The 12237-nt window shown below is 52.3% G+C and overlaps 1 protein-coding gene across 2 annotated transcripts in view; it reads left to right on the forward strand.

Annotated features, from left to right (window-relative positions):
- The first annotated feature begins 809 nt into the window (after positions 1-809).
- Positions 810-12237, forward strand: part of DOCK1 (dedicator of cytokinesis 1) — a 512522-nt gene continuing 501094 nt past the window's right edge. Inside the window, exon 1 of one of the 2 annotated variants that reach the window (XM_058544272.1) lies at positions 810-980. In XM_058544272.1, the coding sequence (XP_058400255.1) occupies positions 935-980 (46 nt within the window). In that variant the 5' untranslated portion in view covers positions 810-934. The remainder of the gene's footprint in view (positions 981-12237) is intronic. The other variant, XM_058544274.1, reaches the window with a different exon arrangement.

Raw genomic sequence — 12237 nt, forward strand, 5'->3', positions numbered from 1 at the left:
CTGAGGCCTCGGGGCCTTAGCAGGCTCCGTCTGCCTCTCCCTCCTGGCCTCTCTGGGTAGCTCCACTCATCCAGCACTCAAGCCAGAGGTCACCTCCCTGGAAAACACTCCCTCACCAGCACTGCACCATCTCTTCCCCTCACCTTGGGTGTCCTTGCCCAAGCACTCAAAGCTGGCCTACCTATTTGTTGTTACCTTTACGCATCACCCCCTACACCCCCTAGCACACCTGGGCACGGGGTAGGTGCTCAGTTCAAGTCCTTCAAATGAAAGAATGAACCACGTGCTCTGGAAGGCTCCTCCCAGTGGAGCTCCCGGTTGGCTCTGCTCCAGGACTCTCCACCAAGGCGGAATCTGATTTGGGGACCTTACATCACCAGGCGCCCGTCTAACTCCCGTGCTGTACAAACCACACACTTCATAAATCTCATAGAACTCCCTCTCCCCCGGGGGCGCACCCCTCTCATTGTATGAGACCCAGTCCCCAGGAGGGCTCACTGATTGAAGGAAACTCCGCGGATAATGAAAAGACTAGGCCCCTGCGGGGGGTGCTCCATCGGGGGTGTCCGTGGGCCGGGAATGTGGGGACAGGATGGGGCGCGCCGGGATCCAGGGGCGGAGCGGTCGTTGGGCCTGGGTCGGCGGCGGCCGCGGGGTCCCCGGGCGTGGAGCGCAGCCGAGTCCGAGCGCGCGAGGGCGGGCGCGCAGCCCGAGGCCGTCCCGCCTCTCCCCGGAGCTCCCGGCCTTTCCCATCCGGCCCGCGACGCTCCGCCCGCCCCGTCCCACATGACACCGCCTCCGCCGCAAACTTTTTCCTCCCCATCCTGTCGCGGCTCGAAAGGAATGGAAAATGGCGGCCTAGGCGCGGAGTTTCCTGCCCGACCGGCGGCGGCGGCTCTCGCGGTGGCCTGGGGCTCGGGCCGCGCGCGGCGCCATGACGCGCTGGGTGCCCACCAAGAGAGAGGAGAAATACGGCGTGGGTGAGCACCGCGCGCCGCCCCACCTCGCGCCAGGCCTGTCCCGCGCCGCCGCCGCCCGCGTCCCCGCCGCCGCCCCGCCACTTGCCCCAACTTCTCGGGGCGCGGCGCTCCGGGCGGCCGGGGGCCCCGGCGGGGCGCGGGCGGCGGGCGGGGGTGCCCGGAGCCTGTTGCCGCCGGCCCGGGCGGTGCGGGCGGGATGCAGAGTGGCCGGGGCGGCCGGGAAGACGCGTCTCCGCCCCGCGCGCCCGCGCCGCCCGGCCGAGTGCCCGATCGCGCCCCGTCGGCGGGCGCTGCCCGCTCGGACCCCGGGCGCACGCTGGCCCCGCGCCCCCACTGGAGCCCGGGCGAGCCGGGCCGGGGACACGCGGGGGTGAGGGGCGGGTTGTGCCACTTTTCGAGGGTGTCCTCTCCGACATCCAGTTCTCGGGCGGGCACACCAGTGGCGGAGCCTTGCAGCCTCCCGGGCTGCCCCTAACTCGGAGGTCCCATTCTGCCCGCGGCCGAAGCCTTGAGTTTGGCTGGGCCCGGCCGGGAAGCCCGGCGTCATTGTTCTGCCGCGCCTTTTTGCTTTTTGTATGAAGTTTTGTGCAGTGTCTGGGGCTCATGTGGACGGTTTCAGGTTGCAATGATCAAAGCGAAGAATTGTGGTCTCCCCCAGTAGGAAGTGGCGTGCGCCACCCGGGCGGGCCGAGCGCGCTTCCCCCCACTTGGGGTTCGTGCCCTGGGCCGTGCGGGACCCTCGGAGCGGAGCAGCTGAGCGCTCTGGTGGCCCCGGGGCCCGGAGAGCGCGTTGGGAGGACGGGGACCTGTTTTGGCTCCGCTGCTCTTTGTCGTTTCCTGAGGGGAGTACGGAGACTCGGGTTGCAAGTTTACATTTCGAACGGAGTGAATACACATTCCAGAGAGCGAGGCTTTCTTGAACGGCAAAGAAACAGGCCCCCAGCCCGGCTCCGCTCTGCCGTCCTCCGCAGGGGTCCGCAGCCCGGCCTGCCGAGGCCTGTGGCTTCTTGCCTTCTCTGAACTGGCCTACCCCGGGCCCCGGTCTGGCCGCGGCTGCTCTCCGGGATCCCCGGATCTTCCCGGTGGCTTTTAGTCTCACTTTTCTCCTGCTTCTCAATCCAAAGTGGTGGACCACCTCCCCACCCAGGCCAGACTGTCTGCCTGACTTGTAAGGCCTTTTGTGACCTTGGCCTCCCCTCTGCCGCCAGGTTGTGCCCCCCCAGGGTCCCCGCTCCCCTCCCGCAGCCCTCCTGTCCTCCTGTCTCTGAGCCCGCGCACTCCCGTGGCGACTCCAGGAGTGTCTTGCCCACTGCTGGTCTGCTTCAGTCCTGGCCCTCTGACTTTCCGGAAGCCTCCTGGGTGGCTCCAGCCCCGGGGGGCTCTCCTCTCTGTGACTCCGGTTGTTTATCTTTGCTACATGTCAGCCACATGCAGTGGAGCTGGCTTGGACAGTGGCCTTGGGAACAGTCCTGAGACTGGGTACCCCTCTGAGCCCACGATGGCTTGTTCCATACCGGGGAGCAGAGGGCCCTCCTTGCTTCAGGACCACTATGGCTGAGCTCCTTTCCAACCTTCTTTCTGGAGATGTGGAAACTGAGGCTCAGACATGCACCAAGAGTAGCGGCAGAGGTGGGCTTTCTGACTGCGTGCTGAGCGTGCACCCTATGCGCCTCCACATGGATTCAGCCCCGCGGCACATCCTGATAGAAAGGTCCTCCTTAATCTGCATTTGATGAGGGAGGTTTGGGGTGGAGATGCTGGCTGAGATTGCTTCAGGTGTGGCGGCAGTGGGGGTCCGGGCTGTGGTGAGCCTGCTGGGGTGATGTGTATGAGGAGAGAGCTGAGGACAGATCCGCAGGGAACACAGCACCGAGAGATGGAGGAGGAGCTGGAGGACTGCGGAGAGGCAGGAGGCAAGCAGAGGAGCAGGTGACCCACTGCCCTGCAGAGTAGGCAGGTAGCAGCTCTAGCTCTGGCCCAGGGCTTGCCTCTCAGTCCTGGGCAGTGGTGACTACCATCACTCCCATTTTACAGAGGCAGAGAGAAGATAAATTGCTTGCCCTCTCTCGCACCACTTGTAAGTGCTACTTCCTGGATTTGAACCCTGCCTGTGGCTCTAGAGTTCACGCTCTCCCCCACTCTGTGCACCAGGAGAGGGGGAGGGGCTTCTCTTTGGAGCAGCACCACATCCTAAGACACTTTGATGCCTTTCCTTTGCTCCCAGGGTGACCTGATGGTGTCAGTGAGGACACTGTAAGTGTGGACACCTATAGAGTGGCTTGACCCTTGTGTCTAGAGAAGACCAAAGGGTAAGTTCAGGGATAGAGCGAGCAGGGTCTCCTCACTGGGCAGGCGGCTGTGGGCAAGAACGTGGCTGTGTTCCTCCCCATCAAGTCACATGCCTTGCAGAAGCTTCCCTGGCACTCACTGCAGTGACTTCTAAGATCACACCTTTGGCTAATACTTTGGTTTTAAGAAAACTTTGTATTGAAAAGTTTCCAAAGAAAAGTATCCTGGATGGTTGTGCCAGGCATGTCTAGGAAGGCTGTGAATGGCTGTCAGGTAGAGGAGAGGGGGCTGTTTTGCTTAGTTTCACCAGCTCGAGATGAGGCAGCTGAACTGGGTGGAAATAAGACAGCACAACTCACTCAGCATCAGAAAGAGCTTTAAATGACTAGAGCCCCTTCAGGGAGGGCAGACGGGCCTGGACCGATTTTGGGCAGAAGGGAAGGCTGGGGTGCTTGCATTGGGGTCATCCCAGGCTTCCCATGTGTCTGGGATGCACTGGGAGGATTCCACTGTCCTCAAGAAGGGTGTGGACTGGGGAGATGTAAGTGCTGGGATGTAGGGATTCATTCCCATTAGCTATTTGGCTGTTTCTGCCTAAGGGAAAATTACTGGAGATCCCCCTTACCAACCACAGTGTTTTTTTGGGGAGCCTAACAACAGGGCTCTGTTTCCCTAGAGGGTTTCTGGTGGATCTGTGGGTGGGCCACGCTTCCACTCTGGCCACTGACTTGGGCAATGAATGAATCACGAGGGGAAAGAAAATGATAAAACTCCATCTCATTTGGAAACATGAATCACAGCTCATTGTTTGCGAGGACTTGGACTCTGTTAGAAGCATTGTTTGTAAATGAGACACTTCAGTTATTTATTTATTTTGTAAAATCAGGGAAGGAGTAAACAGCTGATGTGTTGCTTCCTCAGCAAAGGCAGGAAATGCTGGTTCCCCAGATTCATTCCAGTGGAGGTGGGGGTGGGGAGTTGCCCGTGAAACTTATTAGCCTGTTAATTTCTTCCCTTGGGCTTGAGTTTGGTGGGTCAGTGTTTATAGACTTGGCTTATTGACACAGGCGTGAACTTTGATGGAGCTGTCACACCAGGGCTTGGACCACATGAACTTTTCCATCACCCCCAGCAACTCAAGAGTCTTACCTCCCAACACCAATAAAATTGTGTTCACAGGATCCTCTTCCTAAGAGTAGGTAAAAAGATACAGCATGTTCTAGAGTCACAACTGAAGATGCTATGCTCACCTCTCAGTGATAGTGTGGGAGGCAGAATAATGGCTCCCCAAAAATGTCCATGCCCTAATCCTGAGAACCTATGAATATGGTATGTGACATGGCAAAAGAGACTTTGCAGATGTTATTAATGTTATGAACCTTGAGATGGGGAGATGAGCCTGGATTATGCTCGTGGGCCCAAAAAGCAGAGAACTTTCTCTGGCTGGTCACGGAAGAGGGACTTGAAGAAAGATGCAGAGGTGGAGTCAGAGAGATTCTGAGGCTGGCAAGGGTTCATTGCACAGTTGCTGGCCCTGAGATGTAGGGAGCCCCTTGCAAGGACCAGAGAGAGGCCCCTGGGAGCTAGGGGCAGCCCCCAGCTGACAGCCAGCAAGGAAACGGGGACCTCAATCCTACAGTCCCAGCCTGGATGAGCCTGGAAATAGATTCATCCCAGACCAGAGGCTCCCACAGGAGCCCTGCTGGCCAACACCTTGACTGATACCCAGAGCCGCTGAGTATCTGACCTGGAGAACTGTGAGATAATAAATGTGGGTGGTTTGAAGCTGCTCTGGGTGTGCTAGTTCGTTATGGCCGCAATAGGAAACTAAGAGAGGTGGTGTAGAGGGCGGTGGGAGAGTAAGGTTCTCTTTCTAGCCTTTAGCTTTGTTTTGAAGCAGATTGACCACCAGTGGACCAAGTGTGTGCTCTTCCCTCTGGCCTCTTCCAGGTAGAGCTCTCAAACTGGGGATGTGGGCGTGGCGCCACAGACTCCTTTAACTCCTGGCTTTTATTTGTTAAGTGACCCTAGAGCAAATTACTCGTGCTTTCTTAGCCTCAGTTTCCTCACCCGGAAAGTGGAGCGAAGCCTGCCTACGCAAAGACCAGTGAGGATTCATTGAGATAATGTTGGCAGAGCACGGAGCACCGTGTTTGAGATAAGCCAAGAACTCAATGGAGTGCTGCTTTCATTAATTTTTATTTAGTAAAGCACAGTTTATAATTTTATTTATTTATTTATTTTCCCCCAAAGCCCCAGTAGATAGTTGTATGTCATAGGTGCACATTACTGTATGTGGGACACGGCCTCAGCATGGCCGGAGAAGCAGTGCGTTGGTGTGCGCCCGGGATCCGAACCTGGGCCACCAGCAGCAGAGCGCGTGCACTTAACTGCTAAGCCATGGGGCTGGCCCAGTAAAGCACAGTTTAGAAATGTAGTGACAAGTGATTTCCTGTTTGGATTTAACAGTCACAGTTGCTGGAAGAATGCTTTTCCTCAAAAGTTGATTTCTTAGTGATGTGTTTTGTCCCTATATTGGGGGGAAGTGACATTTGCTTGGTGTTGGGGAGCATGACTTGTGTGTATTCAGATTAGCTGTGAGTAATGATAATTGCTGGGAAGAGTGTAATGTCCAAATAAATTTGGGAGTGTGGGAGTTGCAGAGAGATATCTTGTTATCTAGAGTAGCAAGCAAGCTGCTACTCTGGGGAAGAAAAATTAGATTTGATCATAAGTAAATAGAAATGCAGACATTTTCATTCACTGGAGTTGCAGAAAAACCAAATTAGGCCATATTATATTTCTACAAACCCGATTTTACTTTGGGAACATTATAAAAATTTTAAATTTATTGTGCCATTGTTTGCCTTAGAATATCAGACGTCTTATCAGGATTGTCTTAGGATGTGTGAATGGTTCTTTCTCTTGTTCTCTTGTGACCTCTGAGGATACAGGTAGTGAAAGATGAAGAAAGAAACAGGGCGTTGTTGAGTCCTTTGCTGGGTACATCAGAGAATGCCTTTGCCCACAGTGCCTTTGCCCAAGCTTGTTTGCTTGCTCACTCTCCTTTCTTTGTTCTTCCTTCCTTCCACTCTCTTTTTTTCTTCGTTAAACTTTGTATTTTCAGATAATTATGGACACATGCAGTTGTAAGAAATGATACAGAGAGATCCCATGTACCCATTACCAGTTTCCCCCAAGGTTATATCTTGCAAAACTACAGTACAATATCAGAACCAGGATATTGACATCGATACAGTCAAAATACAGAGCATTTCCATCACCCCAAGGACCCGACATGTTGTTCTTTTATAGCCACACCATCTCCTTCCTCCCTCCCACAGAATCCCTGGCAACCATTCATCTGTTCTCCATTTCTATAATTTTATCATTTCAAGAATGTTACATGAACAGAACCATACGGTATGTAACCTTCTTGGACTGGCTTTTTTAACTCAACATAATTCTCTGGAGATTCATCAGGTGGTGTGTATCAGTAGTTTGCTCCTTTTCATTGCTGAGTAGTGTTCCATGGCATGGATGTACCACAGATGCTTTAACCATTCACCCTTCGATGGACATGTGGGTTTTGCCTTTTACAAATAAAGCAGCTGTGAACATTCATGTCCAGGTTTTTGTGTGAATGGAAGCCTTCATTTTCTGGGTTAGATGCCCAGGAGTGTAACTGTTGAATTGTATGGTAGTTGCATGTTTGGCTTTTTAAGAAACTGCCAGACTTTTCTAGAGTGGCTGTACCATTTCCCATTCCGCCCAGCCATGTATGTGTGATCTAGTTTCTCTGTAACCTCACCAGCATTTCTTCTTGTCCCTATTGTCTGTTTTAGCTGCTCTGAAAGGTGTGTAGTGGCGTCATTGTGGTTTGGATTTGCATTTCCCTACTGCAGCCCATCCTTGAGGGCTGTCTTGGTTTAATTTGGGAGATGAGTCCGTGGGCAGAAGCCTGTGCTGTGGTTCCAGGGAACGCTGCTGGCAGAAGTGGTGCTCGCAGGACGGACAGCAGGAGCAGGACCGCTGAGCTGTGAAGTTGTTGAATTTGTTCACGGAAGGGCCCTGAGTCCAGTTTGAAGAGAAGATCAGGAGTGGGAGGCTTGTAGGCAGATCAACAGTGCTTTACACCGCTGGCAAGATGGTCACTTTTCAAACTCCTTCAGTGTCTTGAGAGGGTCTTCTGTGAGGTAGGCAATGAGGAGGGGACCCCAATGAGGGGTCGGAGTTTGAGTTTTAGTCCCGACACTGCCTGCCACTCTTCATTCATGCGACCTGAGACAAGTCTTTGAACATCTCCAGGCCTTTTCCACATTTTCAAAATGGGTTGATAATGCTTTGCTTCCTGTAGGAGGTCGGGCTGGTGGGAGGGTCACAGGAACCAGTATACCTTAAGGCAGATTGGAAACATGGTTATGCAAATAGCAATAGCATTGTTCCTAAGTTTGCTTTTATTAATACAGTGGGAATTTGGGGGCTGTCATTCAAATCAGTGTGTAAAGTATGTATTAGGCTGCTGCCTTAACAAAGTACCACACTGGGTGGCTTAAACAACAGGAATTTATTTTCTCCTAGTTCTGGAGGCTAGAACTCCAAGATCAAGGTGTGGGCAGGGCTGGTTCCTTCAGAGGCCTCTCCTTGGTTTGTAGATGGTCCCTTCTCCCTGTGTCCTCACATGGTCTTCCCTCTGTGTGTGTTTATGTCCTAATTTCCTCTTCTTATAAGGACCCCAGTCATTGGATTAGAGCCCAGCCTTATGGCTTCGTTTTACCTTAATCACCTCTTTAAAGACCTCATCTCCAAATCCATTGTTGTAAGGGGAGGGTAGAAGATGGGGAGAGAAGTTTAATGGCTTCCTAGAATTTTAATGTTTGCTCTGAGGTCAGATCAGGGGCTGGAGTTCCTATTGATTCCCAGGGGTCCTGAAGGGACCAGATGAAGGCAGAGCTCTAAATCTCCTCTGGATAAATCTCTCATCAAAAATGTAACTCAGTCTCTTTATCCTGGTGCAGCTGCTGTTTACAGTTGCAGTTTGCTGCTGCAGTTCCTCAGGAGTGTGATAAAAAATTTATATGCCTTCTTGAGTGATTTTGTTTAACTTAGTTGGCTACATTAGATACACTTGTATATATAAATGTAACTGTGGTGAATTCCTCTCTGAATTAGGGTTGGCTAGCTGCTGAAACAAACAGCCCCAGCATTTCACTGGCTTCATATAATAAAAGTTTGTTTTTCCTTCATGTCACAGTCCAAGAGGGAGGGGGCACAGGGGCTCTGCTCCATGGAGTCATTCTGGGACTCAGGCCTCTTCTCTCCTGTGGCTCTGCCCTCCACTAGACTCTTGAGCTTCTTGCCTTTCAACTTGTGGATGGGTAAAGAAAGAGATGAAGGACAGTGCACAGGAGATTTTCTTCCCTGCCAGGGCTGGAGGTGGTGCCCATCCTTCTGCTCACATTCGTTTGCCCAGACCTCAGGCCCTGGCCGGACCTAACAGCACGTAGGGCTTGGAAATGTAGTCTGGTATGTTCCCTGTGGGGAGAGGAGGATGGGAATATTGGTGATCTCCACATGTTCCTGTTGGCACTTGCTTTCCATCAGTCCGTAAGAGTTACGATGGACCCTCTAGCATTATGGGCATTGAGCCCAGGGATCGTAAGTTCTCACACCTTCTCATCCCTGAGAGTCACTTGGCAGAACAGAAGTCTCAACTCCTTCAAAGATGTGAAGAGATGTGAAAAGATGTAAATGAGGACAGATGGTGCCTTTTTCCTTGGTGTGGATTCTGCTCCTTGTGTCCTGTAGATTTCACGATGTTCTTCACCGTGTACTTAACCCAGAAGGGTGCTCCTGGGGGAAGTGGACCCGTGAGCATAGGAAAGCTGCTTTCTAAATGAGTCGTCTTCATATTTGCCTGGCAGTTCCTATTCTCACCATCCTAAAATGTGCACAGCATCCCCAGACCCCATGCCTGCTGAATTCTTTGGGCCTCAGAAGGTGGTGTGCATAAGCCTGCTAATGAGAACTGTGTCTTTGTTTCTAAGTGTTGGTTTTTGTTTCTTTATTAGAATGGAATCTTTATATTCTGAAATAACACATCTTTATGGCTAAGCATGCATCGAAAAAGGCTGTAAAGTTAAATCACAACTATAGTCCCAACTACAGTAACTGAAAGTTAGGGGTGGGGACAGTATGGTGTAGGGTAAAGAGCATTTGATTGGGAGTCGGAATGCCTGGAATCCAGGCTTGGGCGCAACACTTACACAACCTCATCCACCCTCCGCGAGCCTCAGGCCCTTCTCCTAGGAGATGGGAAAATAATAACGCTTGTGTTCACCTCTCAGCTGTGCCTGGAGGAGCCAGCAAGATAATGTATGCAGGAGAGCTTTCAGCAGGAAAATGTACTGCTCCACGTTGTTATTAATATTCACTTATTATGTTATTGATATTAACTTATTATAGAGAAAAGATGCAATTTCTGGTGATGGTTTTAATCACTTTTTAATTGGAAAAGGGCAGTGTGGCATTGTGAGCTTCACTTTTCTTAAAATTTTGTAATTTCTATTTTATTTATTACTAGACAAGTTATCTAGTAATTGACTAACATTGTGAGCCGATGAGCACTCTGCCTGAGCAGCTAACCTGGGCAGTTCACTCCACGTGTAGAGATGAATAGTGACGAAGGTAAGTGTGTCCCAGCTTCAGTGGTAAACGCAATTGTCGTAAGCCGCAGAGAAATTAGAGATACAGTCAGGAGCTGCGTAACGACGTTTTGTTCAACGATGGATGGCATGTACGACAGTGGTCCCATGGGATTAGTACCATATAGCCTCGGTGTGTAGTAGGCTATACCATCCAGGTTTGTGTAAGTCCACTCTGTGATGTTCACATGGTGACAGAATTGCCTGACGGAATTGCCTGCCATTTCTCAGAATATCTGCCCGTCGTTAAGTGGCACCTGTCTGTAAAAGAAAACTGCCTGGGGCCAGCAGGTGATGTGATGGTTGGGCTTGCCAGCTCTGCTTCAGTGGCCTGGGGTTTGCAGGTTCGGATCCCCATGCGGACCTACACACCGCTTATCGAGCCATGCCATGGCAGCAACCCACATACAAAATAGAGGAGGATTGGCACGGATGTTAGCTCAGGGACAGTCTTCCTCAAGCAAAAAGAGGAAGATTGGCAACAGATGTTAGCTCAGGGCCAATCTTCCTCACCAAAAAAAAAAAAAAAGAAAGAAAACTGTGCCTTCAAGTAACTCTTTCCTCCCTACCTCCGTCCCTCCCACCATCCCTTTCTCCCTCTTTTCCTTCCTCCCTTCCTCCCTCCCTCTCTCCCTCCCTTCCTTCGTGTTTGCTTGCCGCCTTTGTTCTTAGCCATTGGGGATCCAGAGCCACCCTCATGGGGCTTATATCCTGGTACAGGTCAATAGTCTCTTATCTGAACTTCTTGGGGCTAGTGCTGTTTCAAAATTCAGGTTTGTCTCAGTATGCAGAGAAAGGTGGTACCCGTGCAGATGGCTCGTGCGCTGACTGCTCCCAGCAGGTCCGGGCAACGCCCCGCAGTCAGACATATGGATGCAGCTGCCTGAGTGTATGGGCATTCGTGATGGGAGGGAAGTGACCTATGATTAGCCTCATCTGCACTCGGACTAGATTTTTGACATTAAATGAATTACAAAAGCTCTATGGTTTTTGGAGCTTTGAGGGATTGCAAGGATGTGGATCTGTTTGATTTTTTCCGCGGCTAAACCAACACGTTCTGTTTGTCTTCTCAGAGCGTAGCATCCATCCTGGGCTCTTGGGTTCTCTGATCGGAGTTCTCAGACTGTGGTGGCTGCCGTCTGCTCGGAGGCCTTTTAAAATGCCTGTCCTGGCCTCCTTGGCCTCATTTCCTGCTACGCTGCTGTCTGTCTGGGTGCCTGGCTGGTCCCAGGTCATGGTCTGTGATTTGCTGCCTTAGTGTGATAGGGTTTGTGCCAAATGTGACTTGTTCCCCCACCCACCCTCCCCGGTATTGCAGGCCTCAGCCTGCAATCAGGCTCCTAACCCCTCAGCCTCCTAACCCCTTCCAAAATTGACTATCCCCTTTGTTCCCAACCCCGGGGGCTGTGAGGCATGTGTGTAAAGACTGCCCAGTGAGAATGGTCCTCAGTCCCCAGGACCTGGGAGGGAGGAGGGAGGAGAGAGGGGAGTGGAGTGGAAAGAGCGCAGTGAGGGGGCAATCACGCCCCGGGGGCAGGGAGTCAGGATCCAGGGGACCAGAGGCCTGCCTCTTCCTGAGCTCACAGCACTGTGGTCTTCCCTTCTTAGTTTCATCAACTAGAGTCCCCTAAAGCAGATTCTGGGCTGATGGAACTGCGTGGTCAGGAGGATGAGCTCTGGTCAGTGGTGCACAGCCAGGGGCCTGGAGCAGCTGGCCCTGAGTCTGGGTGAGAGAGGCTAGCTCTGCCCAGCGGTAGCTGGTGCTGCCCAGGAGGTGACCTATGTGACGTCCAGTGCCTTCTCCCTGCAAATATTTGTTGACCTCACCGCAAAGAAAGTGCTTCCAGTGAAGGCTGCCGCGTCAAAGCCAGGACCGTCCGTAGTGCACGAGTTGAGATGCCTGGGGGGATCTGCAGCCCTCTGTGCCCCAGTCTGCTCACTTGTGGACCATGGGTGACAGTAGTTTCCCCCTTACACGATTGCTCAAGGGCTAAATGAGCTAATTCCTATAGGGCAAGTTGCTTGACCTGTTTACTGTTGACATTCTGGGTTGGATAACTTTTGGTCGTGCCAGGCTGTTCTGTGTATTGTGGGGTACTTAGCAGCATCCCTGGCTTCTACCCACTACATGCCAGTAGTACTCCCCTCCCCTCAGTGGTGACATCCCCAAATAGCTCCAGACATTGCCACATGGCACTGGGGGGCAGTTTGGCTCCCTGTTGAGAATGCCTGATGCACTCAGTAGTCATGACTTGGTAGTCTTG

This window comes from Diceros bicornis, chromosome 6, assembly GCF_020826845.1.
Source record: "Diceros bicornis minor isolate mBicDic1 chromosome 6, mDicBic1.mat.cur, whole genome shotgun sequence".
Taxonomy (NCBI): Eukaryota; Metazoa; Chordata; class Mammalia; order Perissodactyla; family Rhinocerotidae; genus Diceros; species Diceros bicornis.